Source organism: Saccopteryx leptura, chromosome 3 (assembly GCF_036850995.1).
Source record: "Saccopteryx leptura isolate mSacLep1 chromosome 3, mSacLep1_pri_phased_curated, whole genome shotgun sequence".
Lineage (NCBI taxonomy): Eukaryota > Metazoa > Chordata > Mammalia > Chiroptera > Emballonuridae > Saccopteryx > Saccopteryx leptura.
In genome coordinates this window covers 279,932,201-279,953,659 of record NC_089505.1, presented here as the reverse complement: position 1 = coordinate 279,953,659, position 21,459 = coordinate 279,932,201, and the positions used below count along the sequence as shown (strand labels likewise).

Here is a 21,459-nt window from a genome sequence, read left to right as displayed (position 1 = left end):
TCATTAATTTTTAAAAAAGCATTAGATATAAGTCACATAAAATACCGTATCTAATAAACAGTGACCAATTTAATTTCCTAGATAATAATATTAAACTTCTCTTGCAAGAGACATAAAAAAACAAAAATCTGGAAGATGTGAATGACTTAGTAAATAAAGTCCCAAAAGTCTATAATCAAGAACTCTTCATTTTCTGAATTTGATTAGAATCAAATCACAAAATTTTAAAAATAATTTATGTAATAAATTATTAAGAGATTATACAAAGTAGTCTTTATCTTTTCTTTTAAAAAATTTTATATTTTTGGCATGTGTTCATCAACAAATGATCCTTTATTTTACAGGACTTATAAAAGAATACTTGAAAACTTAACAATCAACCTATATTCAAAATTTAAAACAATTTAAGTGATTTGTTATTTATCAGTTCTTTAAATAGGAAACAGAGTATTCAATAGAAAAAATTCCAATCACTAATTTTCACTATTTCAAGAGAAGAAAATTTAAAGAATACATACATATTTTATATTTACTATAAAAATTTATTTACTATACAATGTTATGTTTTAGCTCAGAATTCTTGCTTGAACTCAAAACTTATATATTCAACTGCTCACTCTACATTTCCATTAGGAAGTCTAAATAATATCTCAAACTAAACATATAAAACCAAATTCCCAACCTCTCCCATCCAACCTGTTTCATCTGCAGGATTCCCCATTTTATTTGATGAAAATTCCATAGTTCCATTTCCTCAGACTAAAAACTTCCCTTTCATCCAACGTCAACTATTTCAGGAAATACTGTTTTCTCTACTTTCAAAACACATCTAGAATCTGATTATTATTCAGCATATCTAATATTTAATCACTGTATTGCTAGAGTTGCTACAATAGTTGTTCTGTGTCCCTACCAAGTCTATTATAAACACTGGTTGCTCAGGGTTCTCAACAGAGCAGCCAGAGCTGGTTTAAAAGAAAAGTCAGATCCTGCTATCCTTGTGTTCAAATACCCATATGGTTCCCCATCTTATCAGTGGTCTACATAACCCTACATGATTTGGTCACCTCTTACTACTGTTCACAAAAATTAGGGAATCGGAACATGCAGATACTCCATTCAGTACTTTCAGCCTTTTGTAGAGTGCATTTTCACCAATGAAATAAAATTTGGTTTTGCATCTAATTTGCATATCAAACTTTCTTTGATTTGTCATTTGCTTTTCTGATGTTCTTGTTTAATAAAAAAAAAAAAAATCAAATGCTGCTTCTTTTTATTGCTTCATATTCACTTTGAAATACCCCCTAATTTTTGTGAGCAGCAGATATTCTCCTTAGAAAAACTCTGCTCCAGCCACTCTAGCTTCCTTGAATTCCTCAAGTATACCAGGACTGCTCCTATTTTAGGGCATTTGCTCTGACTTTCTTCTTCCTGAACACTTTCCCTAGATACCATATGCCTAACTCCCTCATCAACTCCATGTCTTCTGCTCAAATGTTACCCTCATGGCGCTTACCATAATGACTTTATTTTTTCATTCATTAAAAAATTTTTAATTTTATTTAGAAAATTTAATTTAATGGGGTGACACTGATCAATAAGAGTACATAGGTTTCAGGTGAACATTTCTATAGCACTTGAACTGGGGATAATACTGCATACCCAACCACCTTATTTTAAATTGTAATCTGTCCCCTCCACCCCACACCAACCTCAACGCTCTCTATCTGCCTTATTCTGATCTACTTTTTACTATTTTCCATAGCATTTATCACCTTCTGACATACTATACCATGTATCATGTTTATTGTTTATTGTTTATTGCCCATATCCTCTTAATAGACTACAGGGACAAAAGGGATAGGGATCCTCACCTAGGAGACTTGGCATAGAAGGTATTTGATCAATACTTGTTGAATGATTGGAATAAACTGGAATGAACTGGAATAAACAGTAATCTATTTTTACCAGTTTCAATCCAGTTTTAAAATACTGGTTTATTAGGCCTGTGAATATACTATATACAAGGAAAAAAAAAACTCAACATTTTTATAGACCTAACTATAATCTATCAATAGAAAGTCTCTTTTCCCCAGAAAGAGCTAACAACCAGAAATGTTCGTTTTAATCAATCAGGTCTTAATAATTAAATTGGGTGGCTTATGGATCCTAAAATACCTTTAGTTTTTTTTTAAATTAACTTTATAATCTTAACTAGACAAAAAATAACAATAGCAATGGAAAATCATAAAAGATGTGTGGAAATCTATTTACTTGGCAGAAACAAACGAGATTCTTTACCTAAGCATATCTACTTTCAAGGGGGGCGGCTGGGAAGGGATAAAAGAAGCACTTAAAATGGTTAAATGTCCATTCAACTACACAGGATTTGCCATCTACAGTACATAGTTTTCTTAATTGCTTAAAAGTGAAATACTTTTAATTAGAATTATAAAATCCTTAAAACATGTAGGTTCAAACTCCTGGTAAAGAAACCTCCAGTTGACTGAAAGAATCCATTCACTCATATCCATAAACAGAAATATCCAGTACACTACACCAAAGAGTGAGACAACTCAGATGTGGGAACTTACTCATGTTTTCACTAATAACTTTAAGCAAGTTAGGTTAAAATGTACACACGTATCATATAACACTCTGGGCCATGATTCACACCTTAAAGCAAAGAAAGTTACACGAGGAACAATGCAGCTGTCTTTGAAGAAAAATGAATCCCAATTACCACTGCAATAAGTCAGGCAATGAAAAGAGCCAACTATTATTTATGCAGACGTATGACTCTTCAAAGAAAGACCTCTGTGTAGCACAGTGATCTAGCTACATAGGTAGGATTGTTACCTAAAATATCTGAATAACTTGATATAAGCTCATTAGGGAATAAGACAGAAGCGAAATTCATTTCACTTTAACTTCCCCTGCTTTCCAAACTTTGCTCTGTCAGGAAAACACGGTCAATCATTAAATAGCCATTATATTTTTCCTATTACAGCTTCAACTAATTATCACAAATAATTCTTCAAATACTTGCCATGAAAAAGGAAAAGAAGCGGCATCAGCATTATCAAAATCCCTAAAGGGAAAGCCCCAAGGAAATCAGGATACTTACTCATCCTCTAACCTTATCTGTCTTTTTTTTTTTTTTGTATTTTTCCAAAGCTGGAAACAGGGAGGCAGTCAGACTGACTCCCGCATGCGCCAGACCAGGATCCACCCGGCATGCCCACCAGGGGGCGATGCTCTGCCCATCTTGGGGCATCGCTCTGCCGCAATCAGAGCCATTCTAGCGCCTGAGGCAGAGGCCACAGAGCCATCCTCAGCGCCTGGGCAAACTTTGCTCCAGTGGAGCCTTGGCTGCGGGAGGGGAAGAGAGAGACAGAGAGGACGGAGAGGGGGAGGGGTGGAGAAGCAGATGAGCGCTTCGCCTGTGTGCCCTGGCTGGGAATCGAACCTGGGACTCCTGCACGCCGGGCTGACGCTCTACCACTGAGCCAACTGGCCAGGGTCTTATCTGTCTTTACAATGCATAGACTGTAAGCCAGGGGTCGGAAACATTTTTGGCTGAGAGAGCCAAGAACACCACATATTTTAAAATGTAATTCCGTTAGAGCCATACAATGACCCATGTACGTTATGCATTATCCATTAAAAATTTTTTGTTGTCCCGGAGGACAGCTGTGATTGGCTCCAGCCACCCGCAACTATGAACATGAGCGGTAGGAAATGAATGGATTGTAATACATGAGAATATTTTATATTTTTAACATTATTTTTTTTATTAAAGATTTGTCTGTGAGCCAGATGCAGCCATCAAAAGAGCCACATCTGGCTCGTGAGCCATAGATTCCCGACCCCTGCTGTAAGCTAAGGATATTCTACAGTTCCTTAGCCTCAAAAGAAAATTTTCTCTCATTTCAAAATATTTGTTTTAACTCCTGTTAATTTTTAAATACATTTAGAAAAATTTACACAAAAAATTGATACCTTGTACAAACTGACGAAACCTTACTAAAATGAGTAACTACAATTTAACTTACCCTTCTTTTTGTATAGAAAATGCCACTTCTCTAAATCATCTAATGCAGCAATTTTCAACCTTTTTGATCTTGTGCCACACATTAAATTAATTACTAAAATTATGAAGCACACCAAAAATATATTTTTTGCTGAGCTGACAAAAAAAAAGGCATAATTTTTATTCATTCATACCAAACAGCTGTTGTTGTGTGGGCTGTTGTCATTTTTTAATTTGAGAATCTAGAAAAAGAGGTCAGTGGCCCTAACTAAACAGTCGGTACTGCATGTTTAAAAGCTGTTGCAGCACTAGTTTAAAATCACTGCCTAATGCCCTGTCATACTCAATTTCCACAAAGTCTAGATTTGCAAGTTCTATTGTTCAGGCAGAAAACAGAGAACATCCTGTACATGAATTCAAATTATTTTCATACTGCATTACTTATATTTTTTTAAATGAGGTAATTAGTTGTGCAACCTTCTTTAAACACATACAATGCACACACACACCCTAGACAAAAAGTGACGATAATAAAAAGTTCATAGAATATTCAACATTTCAACATTATCAGTCATTTAAAGTATTTTTCAAGGTTTGTCCTTCTGATAAAATATCAGTTTCTCTTATTTCCATGGCATCTTTGGTTGGATACAGTGTCCTTCCTTACCCCAGTCTGTTCCATCGCCTGCACTTCTAGATTCACTGTCGCCTTCCTCTGATGCAACTAAGAAGTCAAACTCCTTCAGAGCTTCTTCTGTATCTCGGTCTTCGCTGCTCTCAGGCAATGCCTTTTTCCTAATAATCTAAGGAAAAAACATGCTAACTTAAAATATGGAATTAATTTAAGTAAAGAAGAAGGTACCCCTTTACCATTGAATGAGAAGAGCCAATTATTGTTTTCTTCAGAAAGTGTGTATTTGTTTTGTTTAATAACTGCATCTATTCAACAGTAGAAAACACAAATGTCACTTTAAAAAGATATACATTATATATTTTAAAGTAGTAATTTAAGCTTTGTTCAATGATGGCTTGTTCATTTTAAAGAAACTAATGGAGTCATATATTGAAAACCACAGAAGACATGTATTTAAATTACAGATAAAATATGTCCCTGAAATACTGTATTATGAGAACCACAACCAAATCTTGTTTCTTGGATGCTGTTTATGCAGTGTGCAGGCATTTTAGTCTAACCAAAGAAAGAAACACTTCATTAAGCTTTGCAAGAGTTTTCAGAATATAACCATAATAAATTTTAACTCTAATATATCATTCCCTTACAAAACTTTTTTTTTTCCCCCTTACAAAACTTAAAATCACAAAAACTACAAACTCAGTAATGCCTGCCTTAAGACTTAGAAGGTATTCTGTTGGTGGGGCTGGGGAGAATTCTCATTATTATTTCTACTGTCTCAACCTTTTTGTGTGTGTGACAGAGACAGAGAGAAGGACAGACAAGCAGGAAGGGAGAGATGAGAAGCATCAATTCTTCGTTGCATCTCCTTAGTTGTCCATTGATTGCCTTCTCATAAGTGCCTTGATTGGGGGTGGGGAGCTGCAGCAGAGCGAGTGACCCCTTGCTCAAGCCAGCAACCTTGGGCTTCAAGCCAGTGATCTCTGGGCTCAAGCCAGCAACCATGGGGTCATGTCTATGATCCCATGCTCAAGCCAGCTACCCCGCGCTCAAGCCAGGTGAGCCTGTGCTCAAGACAGCTCGGGGCTTTGAACCTGGGGCCTCGCCTCTGCGTCCCAGTCTAATGCCAATCAATGCTCTATTCACTGTGCCATCGCCAGGTCAGGCTACTGTCTCAACCTTGAATCAACATTCCCCAATAACTCTCTATTTCTTTTTCCTAATATACTGATGTTTCAGTGTGAGACCTGACTAGATTTAACCGCAAATCTAGTAGGTGTTTTTTTATCTAATTATGTCTCGCTTTTATATATTTAGGAATATCTATAGAATCACAAATACAGCTAGAAGATTAAAACTTAAGCTTAATGCATGCAGAGATGAGTTCTGAAATCCATGTGCCAATATTTTTTATTAATTATCTCATTTTTGGTCACCTCCACCACTAGGAGCCCAAAGAAATTAAGACTACTGGTTTGCAGCTTCTTTTGATAAAAAGGTTCAGTATCTCAACTTCCCAAACCTCAGTTTCTTTACTTCATGTAAAACAGAAATAGCATGATCTGATCAAATTTTACCACTGGACTATTTTGAGTGGTTTAAAATTATAATGATTCAACACATAGTTCAACAGGGCAGACTAGAGACTCTAGAAATAGACTCTAAGGGATAACAATGACCATTCTTAATAGTTAATTTTAAAATATCTAAACTGATATAATAACAAAGAAACTTAAAGCATTATAATTGTTATTATTTACCATTGAGCTGTGAATACACTATTCTGACAAGAAAGTAACATCTCAATACAATCATCTCATAGAAATCACAATGGAGCGCAAAATTTCCAAATGATGAAAACAAAGTACACAGAAGTTGAGGCATTTTCTTTAACTACAGTAAATTAAGGCACTTGTTTGAATAATACAAAAAGGAGTAACTTCTTAAAGTTCAAATGATACCGACAGCAGGATTGTATCAGCAGAATACAACTGAATAGTGGCCCAGGAAAATAATAATCTGGAAGTAATAATTTGAGAGTCTCTGATGGAAGCAGTGGGTATAAAGAACAAAGAAGCTACCCTTAGAAAATACTTGATAGTTAAATATATTATTTTCACATATAGTGTCTCATTTATTTTTGACAAAATCCTCTGGGGATAAGATGGTATATATTATAATCCTCATTTTACAAACTAAAAGCTTTGTAAATGAAGAATTAGTAAGCACAGATAATTAGTAACAACTGGAACAAACCAAAAGCTTTTGACTTCAGGTCCAGTCTGCTTTATAATACCTTACATTCCTCCTCCCTCTTCTCTTATAAAAGTAGAAGAGGAAATGTAAACATTTTCCTAGACAAAGCAAAAAATGTTCTCAGATATTATTTATAAAGAAAAAAAAAAGAGTCTGACTGATGGTGGCACAGTAGATACTGGGACACTGAAGTCCCAAGTTCAAAACACCAAGGTCTCTGGCTTGAGCACAGGCTCACCAGCATAACTGTGGGATCACGACATGATCCCATGGTCACTGGATTGAGCCCAAAGGTCACTCGCTTACACAAGGGGTCACTACCTTGGCTGCAGCCCCCAGGTTAAGGCACATATGTGAAACAACCAATGAGCAACTAAAGTGCCACAACTACACCTGGCCTGTGGTGGTGCAGTGTATGGAGCATCGACCTGGAGTGCTGAGATCGCCAGTTTGAAGCCCCGGGCTTCCCTGGTCAAGACACATATGGGAGTTGATGCTTCTTTTTATTTATTTATTTTTTTGTATTTAACTAGAGTAAATTTTTTTTTTTTTTGTATTTTTCTGAAGCTGGAAACGGGGAGAGACAGTCAGACAGACTCCCTCATGCGCCCGACCGGGATCCACCTGGCACGCCCACCAGGGGACGATGCTCTGCCGAACAGGGGACGATGCTCTGCCCCTCCGGGGCATCGCTCTGTTGCGACCAGAGCCACTCCAGCGCCTGGGGCAGAGGCCAAGGAGCCATCCCCAGTGCCCGGGCATCTTTGCTCCAATGGAGCCTCGCTGCAGGAGGGGAAGAGAGAAACAGAGAGGAAGGAGAGGGGGAGGGGTGGAGCAGCAAATTGGCGCTTCTCCTGTGTGCCCTGGCCGGGAATCAAACCTGGGACTTCTGCACGCCAGGCCGACACTCTACCACTGAGCCAACCGGCCAGGGCGAGTTGATGCTTCTTGATCCTCCCCTCTCTCTCTCTCTCTCTCTTTCTTTCTCTCTCCTTTCCTCCCTCCCTTCTCTAAAATGAAGTCTTTAAAAAATAATAAAAGATAAAAAAATACAGTGTCACAACTACGAGTTGATGCTTCTCATCTCTCTCCATCTCTCTCATTCTGCCTCTTTCTCTAAAATCAATCAATTTAAAAGAAAAAGAAGAAGAGAAAGAAGAAAAAAGAGAGGGAAAGGAGTTAAAGAGGGAAAGATTAGGGAGAAATAAATGAGGGCTGGAGGGGAAGGAGGATAGAAAGGGATAGACTAGAGAAGTAAAGAGAAGGGAGAAGATTTAATTTAGAGAAATCTCTTACTGTAAGAAACTACCAAGAGAGAGTCAATAAACTTATAAAGATGTAAACAAAACTACAGTAGGAGATGACGTCAGAGTAATAACACGGTAGGAAGCGATACCGATAAATCTCCCCCAAAACTCAACAAGATCTTCAACCAGAAACAGAAAAACCTATCCTTGGAGCCTCCAGATGTTTCGCAATACACCCGAAGGTATGGTCAAACGAAAAATTGGCTAAATATATAATCAAACCCTGAAGGAAATAGGGAGTAAGAAATGCTCTACCGTCCTCACTAACCTAAACAGGGCTGCTTTCACTGGGAACTGAGAATATAGAAACTAAGGTGGGCAAAGGGGGTGAACAGATCCAGGCCGCAGCAGCAACGGCCGAACCAGGCTGTGGCACAGAGATCCAAACCGAGGAAAAACTGTGCCTGTGGCAACCAGTCAATACAAACTAACACTCGTGCCAAACACAGACAAAGAAAGACAAGTGGGCAGCCATTTTCCCTGATCTCCTGGTCAGCGCGCGCAAATAGTGGGCGAGAGATTCCTCCAAGTGCCTCAGGAGTGGGCGCCCGTGTTACCCCACAGAGAGGCAGAGTCAGGGGCCTTTGTGTGGGCCGAAAGCAGAATCTCCGGGCCACCCCAGCGCCCTGAAAAAGCCGCGCACGGGGAGGGAGCCAGAGCCAATTCCAACGCTGGAACTTTTCCGTGTGGGTGGGGGTTTCACTCAGAGGGTGAGGCAGCCCACCTGATATCCGGGTCTGTGCACATGGAGAGTGGGCAAGAGATTCCTCCCAGCACCTCAGGGTGGGAGCCCGTGTTATCCCACAGAGAGGCAGAGTCAGAGGCCTCTCTGTGGGCCAAAAGTGGAAGCTTGGGCCGCCCCAGCGCCCTGAAAAAGCCGCGCACGGGGAGGGAGTGAGAGCCAATTCCAACACTGGAACTTTTCCGTGTGGGTGGGGGTTTCACTCAGAGGGTGAGACTTACGGCCTGATATCCAGGTCTGCGCGCGCAGATAGTGGGCAAGAGATTCCCCCGAGTGCCTCGGCAGTGGGCGCCCGTGTTATCCCACAGAGGGGCAGAGTCAGGGGCCTTTGTGTGGGCCAAAAGCAGAATCTACAGGCCACCCCAGCGCCCTGAAAAAGCCACGCACGGGGACAGAGCGAGAGCCAATTCCAATGCTGGAACATTTCCGTGAGGGCAGGGGTTTCACTCAGAGTGTGAGACTGCTCACCTGATATCCTGGTCTGCACACGCAGATAGTGAGCGAGAGTCTCCTCCAAGCGCCCCGGGAGTGGGTGCTTGCCCGTGTTACCGGACAGAGTGGCAGAGCCAGACGTCTTTGAGTAGGTGGAAGCCTCGCCTGATTATGCTAGCAGCTCTGACTGACTGAGCCTTACCCAGAGCCCTGTGCTGAGTGGGAACAGAGTGGAGAGTTGCCAGCTCTTTGAGCCTCTTACTATCCAGGCAGAGGCAGCAGCAACCCCATAGCTGGATTATCAGGCTACTAATTGAGGAAGGAAAGACTAGGCAAGAGGCTCCAGGAACACGGACTCTCTCACTGTCGGAGCCTATAAATGCTAATGAGCCTCGACTGCCAACGAGACTGAAGCACAATACATGACATCGCCATAGAGACTTTTTAACTGCAAACCTCTACCTGAGCGTGCCACAGGGGCAAAACCTGGGGTACAGAGTCACCGACCAGGAAGAGGGAGAGAAAAGAAAAAGCAAGAAGATAACCTCTCAAAATCAAGAATAATCCGCAAACTTTATAACCTATCCCATTTTATTATATTTGTTTGTTTGTTTCTCTTATCTTCATTCTTGATTTTTTTTTTCCTCCTCCAATTTGGTCGTTTAACTTTCTGCCGGGTCTTACTCTCTCCTCTCCCTGAACTACACTACCCATAAGTGTTACATCTCCCATTATCTTTTCTTTCCTCTTCCTTTCTCTCTATGAGGGTTGCACTCCAAAACCCTTAACTCTCTCTCTCTCTCTCTCCTCTTTTTTCTTTTTTCTTCTTTTAGTGGTTCCCTCTTTTTTTCTCTCTCTCTCTTTCTTTTCTCCCTCTATATTAGTTTCTTCCTTTCTCCTTTACGTCTCCTCTCATTCAAACCTCAATAACGAACAAATTATCTTATCTGGGACTCAAAGTTATGTTTGTAGCATTTTGGGGGGCTCCCATCCCTGGCTCTCCATTTTATCTAGTTCTTGTTCCACTAAATACAATAGTAATTTTTTAATTTTTCCCCCATGTTCCTATTTCCTTCTTATTCCTATCATCATAACTCTTAGTCAACCAACACCTAAAAGCAAATCATTTTATTCTTGACCCAAATTTTTTCCTTATTTGCTTTTTGTGGGTCCATACCCCCCTTTTTTTCCCCCCTTTATTACTTCTCCTCAATTCAGGACCACCATTATAGGCATTGTTTGTTCTATTTAGTACAATATAATTCACAGTTCACCACAAGATTTTCTCAAGAAAGAGGGGAGAGGAGAGGAGAGGAAAAAGGGAGGGGGGGGAATAATTTCCTTTTTCTTTAATTTTTATTTTATTTTTCTTTATTTAATTATTAATTTTTTTAAAAAAACAACTCTTCGATATTTTATTTTTACTTTTTTAACTTTTTATTCTTTATTAAATCTCATTATTACTATCAACTAAACCACCCTCAGATACCATTAAGGAAGAGAAAATCAAATATCATGGATACAAAAGAAAGAGAGGTAACACAGATAGATGAGGAAAAATCTATGGAGAAAAAATTTAATATATTGGAAACCTTGGAGTTAAATGACAGAGAATTTAAAATAGAAATCCTAAAAATACACACGAGATATACAAGAAAACACAGAAAGGCAATTTAGGGAGCTCAGAAAACGACTCAATGAACACAAAGAATATATTTCCAAGGAAACAAATCAAACAGAAATGAAAAACTCAATACACGAGCTGAAAAACGAGGTACCAAGCTTAGCTAATAGAACAGGCCAGATAGAAGAGAGGATTAGTGAAATAGAAGACAAGCAACTTGAGGCACAACAGGGAGAAGAAGAAAGAGACTCAAAAATTTTAAAAAATGAGATAGCCCTACAGGAATTATCTGACTCCATCAAAAAGAATAACATAAGAATAATAGGTATATCAGAGGGAGGAGATAGAAAATGGAATGGAGAACATACTCAAATAATAGATGAGAACTTCCCAAGCCTGTGGAAAGCAAACAGAACTCCGAGTTTTCTTAACCCCAACAAACCTACTCCAAGGCACATCATAATGAAATTGCCACAAACCAATGGCAAAGAAAAAATTCTCAAGGCAGCCAAGGAAAAGAAGAATACAACATATAAAAGAAGGCCCATTAGATTATCATCTGATTTCTCAACAAAACTCTACAAGCTAGAAGAGAATGGACCCCAATATTTAAAGTCCTGAAAGAGAGGAACTTTCAGCTACGAATACTATACCCATCAAAGCTATCCTTCAAATATGAAGGAGAAATAAAAACATTCACAGATACAGAGAAGATGAGGGAATTTATCACCAGAAAACCCCCACTCCAAGAATTACTAAAGGAGGTTCTCCAATCAGATACAAAGAACAAAAAAAAACAAAACCACAAGTAAAAGCTCCAAGAAGAACACAATAAACCAAATTTAAACTGTGACAACAACAAAAAGAAAGGGGGGGGGGGAGAGGATGGAGATTAACAGTAGCAAAGGACGATGGAGTGCAAAAGTACTCACAAAATAGTGCACTACAATGAACAGGGTAGGAACCCTTTTCATTACTTAAAGGTAACCACCATTGAAAAAACCACCACAGAAGCACATTATTTAAAAAAGATAGCAACAGAGGAAAGATGTATGGAATACAACCAAATAAAAACAAAAGATAGAAAAACAAAAGAGAAGGATCAAACAAGACACAAAACTAACAGGAAGCAAGATATAAAATGGCAATAGGGAACTCACAAGTATCAATAATTACACTAAATGTAAACGGATTAAACTCACCAATAAAAAGGCACAGAGTAGCAGAATGGATTAAAAAAGAAAATCCAACTGTATGCTGCCTACAGGAAACTCATCTAAGTAACAAGGATAAAAACAAATTCAAAGTGAAAGGCTGGAAAACAATACTCCAAGCATATAACATCCAAAAAAAAGCAGGTGTAGCAATACTCATATCGGATAATGCTGACTACAAGACAGGAAAAGTACTCAGAGACAAAAATGGCCATTTCATAATGGCTAAGGGGACACTGAATCAAGAAGACATAACAATTCTTAATATATATGCACCAAACCAAGGAGCACCAAAATATATAAGACAGCTACTTATTGATCTTAAAACAAAAACTGACAAAAATACAATCATACTTGGAGACCTCAATACACCGCTGACGGCTCTAGATCGGTCATCCAAACAGAGAATCAACAAAGACATAGTGGCCTTAAACAAAACACTAGAGCACCTGGATATGATAGACATCTACAGGACATTTCATCCCAAAGTGACTGAGTATACATTTTTCTCCAGTGTACATGGATCATTCTCAAGAATTGACCATATGTTGGGCCACAAAAACAACATCAGCAAATTCAGAAAAATCGAAGTTGTACCAAGCATATTTTCTGATCATAAAGCCTTGAAACTAGAATTCAACTGCAAAAAAGAGGAAAAAAATCCCACAAAAATGTGGAAACTAAACAACATACTTTTAAAAAATGAATGGGTCAAAGAAGTAATAAGTGCAGAGATCAAAAGATATATACAGACAAATGAAAATGACAATACGACATATCAGAATCTATGGGATGCAGCAAAAGCAGTGATAAGAGGGAAGTTCATATCACTTCAGGCATATATGAATAAACAAGAGAGAGCCCAAGTGAACCACTTAACTTCACACCTTAAGGAACTAGAAAAAGAAGAGCAAAGACAACCCAAAACCAGCCGAAGAAAGGAGATAATAAAAATCAGAGCAGAAATAAATGAAATAGAGAACAGAAAAACTATAGAAAAAATTAATACAACAAGGAGCTGGTTCTTTGAAAAGATCAACAAAATTGACAAACCTTTGGCAACACTTACCAAGGAAAAAAGAGAAAGAACTCATATAAACAAAATCCAAAATGAAAGAGGAGAAATCACCACGGACACCGTAGATATACAAAGAATTATTGTAGAATACTATGAAAAACTTTATGCTACTAAATTCAATAATCTAGAAGAAATGGATCAATTCCTAGAACAATACAACCTTCCTAGACTGAGTCAAGAAGAAGCAGAAAGCCTAAACAGACCTATTAGTAGAGAAGAAATAGAAAAAACTATTAAAAACCTCCCCAAAAATAAAATTCCAGGCCCAGATGGCTATACCAGCAAATTTTATCAAACATTCAAAGAAGACTTGGTTCCTATTCTACTGAAAGTCTTCCAAAAAATTGAAGAAGCAATACTTCGAAACACATTTTATGAGGCCAACATAACCCTCATACCAAAACCAGGCAAGGATGGCACAAAAAAAGAAAACTACAGACCAATATCTCTAATGAATACAGATGCTAAAATACTAAACAAAATACTAGCAAATCGAATACAACAACATATTAAAAAAATAATACATCATGATCAAGTGGGATTCATCTCAGAATCTCAAGGATGGTTGAACATACGTAAAACGGTTAACGTAATACACCATATCAACAAAACAAAGAACAATAACCACATGATCTTATCAATAGACGCAGAAAAGGCTTTCGATAAAATACAACACAATTTTATGTTTATGACTCTCAACAAAATGGGTATAGAAGGAAAATATCTCAACATGATAAAGGCCATATATGATAAACCATCAGCTAACATCATATTAAATGGCACAGAACTGAAGACTTTCCCCCTTAAATCAGGAACAAGACAGGGTTGTCCACTCTCTCCACTCCTATTTAATGTGATACTAGAGGTTCTAGCCAGAGCAATCAGACAAGACAAAGAAATAAACGGCATCCATATCGGAAAAGAAGAAGTAAAAGTATCACTTTTTGCAGATGATATGATCCTATACATAGAAAACCCCAAAGAATCCACAAAAAGACTACTAGAAACAATAAGCCAATACAGTAAGGTCGCAGGATACAAAATTAACATACAGAAGTCAATAGCCTTTCTATATGTCAACAATGAAACATTTGAGAACGAACTCAAAAGAATAATCCCCTTCACGATTGCAACAAAAAATCTAAAATACTTAGGAATAAACATAACAAAGAATGTAAAGGACTTATATAATGAAAACTATAAACCATTGTTAAGGGAAATCGAAAAAGATACAATGAGATGGAAGAATATTCCTTGTTCTTAGTTAGGAAGAATAAATATAATCAAGATGGCCATATCACCCAAAGCAATATACAAATTTAATGCAATTCCCATCAATATTCCAATGACATTTTTTAAAGAAATGGAGCAAAAAATCATCAGATTTATATGGAACTATAAGAAACCCCGAATAGCCAAAGCAATCCTAAAGAAAAAGAATGAAGCTGGGGGCATTACAATACCTGACTTCAAACTATATTATAGGGCCACGACAATCAAAACAGCATGGTATTGGCAGAAAAATAGACACTCAGACCAATGGAACAGGATAGAAAACCCAGAAATAAAACCACATATATATAGTCAAATAATTTTTGATAAAGGGGCCAACAACACACAATGAAGAAAAGAAAGCCTCTTCAATAAATGGTGCTGGGAAAACTGGAAAGCCACATGCAGAAGAATGAAACTGGACTATAGTTTGTCCCCCTGTACTAAAATTAACTCAAAATGGATCAAAGATCTAAACATAAGACCTGAAACAATTAAGTACATAGAAGAAGACATAGGTACTAAACTCATGGACCTGGGTTTTAAAGAGCATTTTATGAATTTGACTCCAAAGGCAAGAGAAGTGAAGGCAAAATTTAATGAATGGGACTACATCAGACTAAGAAGTTTTTGCTCAGCAAGAGAACCTGATAACAAAATAAACAGACAGCCAACTAAATGGGAAATGATATTTTCAAACAACAGCTCAGATAAGGGCCTAATATCCAAAATATACAAAGAACTCATAAAACTCAACAACAAACAAACAATCCAATAAAAAAATGGGAAGAGGACATGAACAGACATTTCTCCCAGGAAGAAATACAAATGGCCAACAGATATATGAAAAGATGCTCATCTTCTTTAGTTATTAGAGAAATGCAAATCAAAACTGCAATGAGATACCACCTCACACCTGTTAGATTAGCTATTATTAACAAGACAGGTAATAGCAAATGTTGGAGAGGCTGTGGAGAAAAAGGAACCCTCATACACTGTTGGTGGGAATGTAAAGTAGTACAACCATCATAGAAGAAAGTATGGTGGTTCCTCAAAAAACTGAAAATAGAACTACCTTATGACCCAGCAATCCCTCTACTGGGTATATACCCCCAAAAACTCAGAAACATTGATACATAAAGACACATGCAGCCCCATGTTCATTGCAGCATTGTTCACAGTGGCCAAGACATGGAAACAACCAAAAAGCCCACTGATAGATGAATGGATAAAGAAGTTGTGGCACATATACACTATGGAATACTACTCAGCCATAAGAAATGATGACATAGAATCATTTACAGCAAAATGGTGGGATCTTGATAACATGATACGAAGTGAAATAAGTAAGTCAGAAAAAAACAGGAACTGCATTATCCATACGTAGGTGGGACATAAAAGTGAAACTAAGAGACATTGATAAGAGTGTGGTGGTTACGGGGGGAGGGGGGAGAGTGAGTGGGAAAGGGGGAGGGGGAGGGGCACAAAGAAAACTAGATAGAAAGTGACAGAGGACAATCTGACTTTGGGTGATGGGTATGCAACATAACTGAACGACAAGATAACCTGGACATGTTATCTTTGAATATATGTATCCTGATTTATTGATGTTGCCCCATTAAAAAAATATAATAATAATGTTTAAAAAAAAAACTACAGTAAAACCCTAAGCAAACCTGAAGAAATCTAATAAAAAGGTTCAGAAAATCTGTAGAATTTGTCTACCTGACAAGAATAAAATTGCATCAATTAGAGCTGATGCCAGTCACCATCAGGTACCATAATGAGATGTCCATTCTATTGTCTTGTATCAACCAGTAACAGCATTGTTATAACACACAATCATTTTCACTAGCTCTATAGAAATGTTGAACTGTTTAATGAATTAACAAAAACTCAAAGAATAAGGCCGTTAAGAGAAAGCTGCTATACTAAAAGTACTCTTGATTTTGACATCAATGTTAAAAACATTTAAATATCCCCAAATTCATGAAAAGAATTAAGAGTTTAGGTTAAAAGACATGGATTAATTTAGAAAATATTTTAAAATATTTATATCTGAGTTATCCAACTCACTGTTGAAGTATCAATGATGCTTTTCTCTCGACCATCAATGTCATCATCTTCATCTTCATCACTGAAATCTGCAGCTGCATTTTCGGGGAATTTGAAATTATCCAGCACAGAGGCAGAATCTGTTAACTCAGATTTCCTGGTTTAAAACATGTACATCATGACAGTTATTCATTTCAACTCAACATAAGAATTAATACATGAAATGATACACTAACTTCTGTTTATATTGTAACTATGATCCCTCAAATCACATTACAAATGAAATTGATTCTTATCCATTATACACCCACGAATTTAATTGTAAAAGCAATATAGAAGTGATTACTTTTTAAGGTTCTTTGTAATCCTATTTAGAGCAACTGTAATCTATTGTAAAGAGCTTTCCCTCCTGATTCAGAAGTACTTCAATTTTTAATCCTAAATTAACCTTCCTGTATTTTTCTGAAGTGAGAAGCAGGGAGGCAGAGAGACAGACTCCTGTATGCACCCGACCAGGATCCACCCGGCAAGCCCACCAGGGGGCGATGTTCTGCCCATCTGGGATGTTGCCCCATTGCAACTAGAGCCATTCTAGCACCTGAGACAGAGGCATCCTCAGCGTCTGGACTAACTTTGCTGCCTTGGCTGCAGGAAGGGAAGAGAGAGATAGAGAGAAAGGTAAGGGGGAAGAGTGGAGAAGCAGATGAATGCTTCTCCTGTGTGTCCTGGCCCAGAATTGAACCAGGAATATCCACATGCCGGCCGACACGCTCTACCACTGAGAAAACTGGCCGAGCCCTCTTTTTAAAAATATTATCTCTGCCACTATTTTTGTTTTCCTCTATGCAACTCTTCCTATGACAATTAAGTTTTCATAACTAAGAAAATAACTGGAAAATATGTCCTTTTTCTTTGATACAATTTTTTCGTTCTGAACAGCTGAAGAGTTGAAAAAAAGTAAATGTACACATGAAGTTACTAAATACAATGTATTAGTCAAATCAACTTTACTATAAAACTTCATCCTATTGGTGAGCATTAAGCTTTAGAAATTATTTCAAATATGTAATATTGTAATTTAGTTCCCTAAAGACAAATTTAGTAAAAAATGTCCTGCCTGACCGGGTAGTGGATAGAGCATCGGACTGGGATGCGGAGGACCCAGGTTCAAGACCCCGAGGTCACCAGCTTGAGCACAGGCTCATCTGGTTTGAGCAAAAGTTCACCAGCTTGAGCCCAAGGTTGCTGGCTCGAGCAAGGGGTTACTCGGTCTGCTGTGGCCTCACAGTCAAGGCACATATGAGAAAGCAATCAATGAACAACTAAGATGTCACAACAAAAAACTGATGATTGATACTTCTCATCTCTCTGCATTCCTGTCTGTCTATCCCTCTTTCTGACTCTCGCTCTGTCTCTGTAAAAAAAAAAAAAAAAAAGACATTAAAAAAAAATGTCCTAATAGCCAAAAAGGATGATTTCTTTCTAGTTCATTAAAAAATGTCTTAGATAAGAAGGCATTTCCACAAAAAAATTTAGCCACAGTATGGACAGTTTTCAAAACAGATAAATAATAAATTTCAAACCTGCTGGAAGCTATGTTTTAGATTTTTCTACTTTATTTTTCATCCCTACCTAAATCAGATATTCAGAATAATACCCTTGTCAGCTTTAAAAGACAGGTCAGGGCCAAAACACAAGACCACTGTTTTCTGAAGGTCTTTATAATGACTTAAGTTAACTTGTTAGGTAAAAATATAGCTGACAATAATGGAAGGTGGAGAAGAGTATAGGGGGAATAAATGGTGATGGAAGGATACTGACTTGGGGTGATGAACACAATACAGTGTACAGACAATGTGCTGTGGAATTGTGCACCTGAAACCCGTATAATTTTATTAACCAGTATCACCCCAATAAATTAATTTAAAAGAAAAAAAATAACTACATTGACCATGTCCACACAGAGAAACAATTTACATCTCACATTTATAAATAACAATTTAATGTAGTTTTAATTACTAATGAATACATTTAAGAAGGCTCCAATGACATGTGTTTAGAGAAGTCATATTTTTAAACCTTTACCTAAATTTCATAATTTTCATTTATGTTACAGATAACAGAAACTATGTTTTCACTAGAACAATAATTTTCAATCTTTTTCACCTCATGGCACAAATAAACTAATTACTAAAATTCTGCAGCACACTGAAAATTTATTTTTTGCCAATCTGACAAAAAAAAAGATAGGTGCAATTTTGATTCAGCCACAGATGCCTACTGTTGTGTTCTAAATAGTCAGGAGCTGCATGTTTTAAAAATTCTAGCAGCATACCAGTTGAAAATTGCTGTGCTAGAACATATATAGTTTAAAATCATTCTTCCAGCCTAAACAAACATTAAAATAAAATAACATCATATTTAGACATTCACAGAACCTTTGGCTTTTTATTTAAGAATCCTGCCAATTTTTTTTTCAGTAAAGAAGAATCTCCTTATTTAACTTTTCTGTACATTTTATTTATTTATTTTTAAAATGTTTTTTTTTTTACTTTTCTGTACATTTTAAACAGAATTACATATAACTGTATGATCCATGGTCCAAAAGCAAAACAAAAAATATTTCAAACAGCTATTGAATTTTTCACGCTTATTCTATCAATTAAAAATATATACTTAAAATATATACTTTTCAGAGGAAAGATGAGCTACAGGATAATTAGGTAAACAAAAGTGGCTAAGATAAGGTTTACTTCTAATTTTTTATTTATATGACTTGTGGTATTTATGATTTCTGGGTCACAGAAATGCAATTTCATTCTTAAAGATTTGAACTAAATTTCCAAACTAAGATCTTCTATGAAGTTCTAATAGTGACTAAGCTTCAATATATTAAAATCTGCATTAACTACATAAATTTCAAGCAAATATCTTAAGCAAAAATATGCTTAAAATAATTATAAATAACTCTAATCACTGTTATCTTATACCAAAGAAATTTTTAATTAAACATAATTATTTCTGTAAAAGTATCTAAGAGTGCAAGTATCATAAGTATCACACATAAACCAAATATATTTAATAAAAACTAATAGCTAAAACATTTTCCATACAAAATACTTACCCAATCATTGCTGTATCTTTAACTTCACCATCTGTCCCATTTATAACTGAGTCCTGATTTCTGTCATCTTCCCTGTCAGTGACATCACTTGAAAAGCCCAACAAAGCTCGCACTCGTTTAGATTTCACATCTAAAATAGTGTCTGTGTAACCCACCTCCTGTAGATACCTGTGTAAGAAGAGAATTCTTACAATTCAGCCATACTGGATCAACATTCTACAATAAAAGTATGTCTTTAAATTCACTGCCTGAATAAGACTTAACAGTATAGTACTATGCTAGTATGACTTGCTAATAAATAATCTTCCAGCTGCAGATGGAGCTGCCTCTTGCAGTACCAGTCTCTCTGGTCACTGAGAAAAATCAAAGAACTATACAATACACCATTCATTATATTTATCATAAGAAGAAGTTGTTCCTTAATATACCTAATAGCACATTCTTTCTTCTACACAGGATTGAGTAAACTCACTCTCAGATTCTTCTGAATTACTATTTTATAATAGTAGGTATTATAACCAGTAGTCCTTTTACATTTCTGATGTTAAATGTCACTGAATCAACTGGGATCTAAAGAGAATATTTCTAGTATATACAGTTTCCTCCATGACATACAAAAAGTCAATATATTCCAAAGAGTCACCTCTACAGAAAAGAAGTTTTAACCTGGGAAACTGTAAAATGCAAAAAAGTAGACCACAATTCAATTGTGAGATATGGAATGCCTGGGTGTATAGGGGAACAGGCTTTGTATTTAGAAATAGAACTAAAGCCCGTTTCTACTACTTTCTTCCTGTGTTACTTTTAATTTTCCTGAACTTCAGCTTTCTTCCCCTAAAAGAAACATACTTAGTATAGTACCTGGCATATAGAAGGTACTCAATATCTACTAACAAAAAAAATTACCAAAAAAAGAACAAAAGTGGGAGTGGCAAGAACGTGAAAAAGGCAAATGTCACTAATAACACTGTTAATAAACATGACAGAAAAATGTCAGGCATTAAGTTACAAGCAAGTATCAGTCTATGGAATGAAAAAGAAAATAAAGATGCATAAGATAACCAGTCTAAGGTCAATTTAAGATCTGGTATTAATATTTTTGATAGCTAAAAGATATCTCACAAACATATGTGACCAAAATGGATTAAGTGTATTCTATTAAATCGAGATACTCATTTTTCAATGCTAGTCAGTATTTATAGAAAGGGCTTAGTTAAACTTTAAATTATAAATTTTTAACTTTCATAAATTTAATCAGTTGTTCTTGAAAACTAATAGCAAATATTGTTTGTTCATTTATAACAAGTAAAATTTGATATATGCTTCACTTTGGCAACAAAATCACATTACAAATAACTGTTTCAAAAATTTTGTTTTCCATAGATAAGCTGGCTTTATGAAATAGTTACTTCCTCATTTGCTGCTAAAACTTCAGTCTTTAAAGTTTTTGAAAATATCTCTTGGATTGCTCACTATAATAACTTCAGCAGATTAAGAACATGTATTTATTTAAAAAGGAAAATGCATAAATCATATTCAAGACCAAAGTAAGGGCACTAGTGAAAAACCCACTTATTATGTATTAGTGAAATCTCACTTTCTTCTAACTTCAAGAAGATAAAAAATAGGTATGAGGCTACATTTAAATCTTCTCTTTCCATCATCAAAAGGAATGACTGGCATGCATC

At 36.6% G+C, this 21,459-nt stretch overlaps 1 protein-coding gene across 2 annotated transcripts in view; it reads right to left on the bottom strand.

The window, feature by feature from the left end:
• Positions 1 to 21,459, bottom strand: part of STRN (striatin) — a 110,810-nt gene that overhangs the window by 33,962 nt on the left and 55,389 nt on the right. For both annotated transcript variants that reach the window (XM_066378514.1, XM_066378515.1), the window contains exons 5-7: positions 19,772 to 19,939; positions 16,669 to 16,804; positions 4,701 to 4,836 (exon numbers count right to left, since the gene is read on the bottom strand). In XM_066378514.1, the coding sequence (XP_066234611.1) occupies positions 4,701 to 4,836; positions 16,669 to 16,804; positions 19,772 to 19,939 (440 nt within the window). The remainder of the gene's footprint in view (positions 1 to 4,700; positions 4,837 to 16,668; positions 16,805 to 19,771; positions 19,940 to 21,459) is intronic.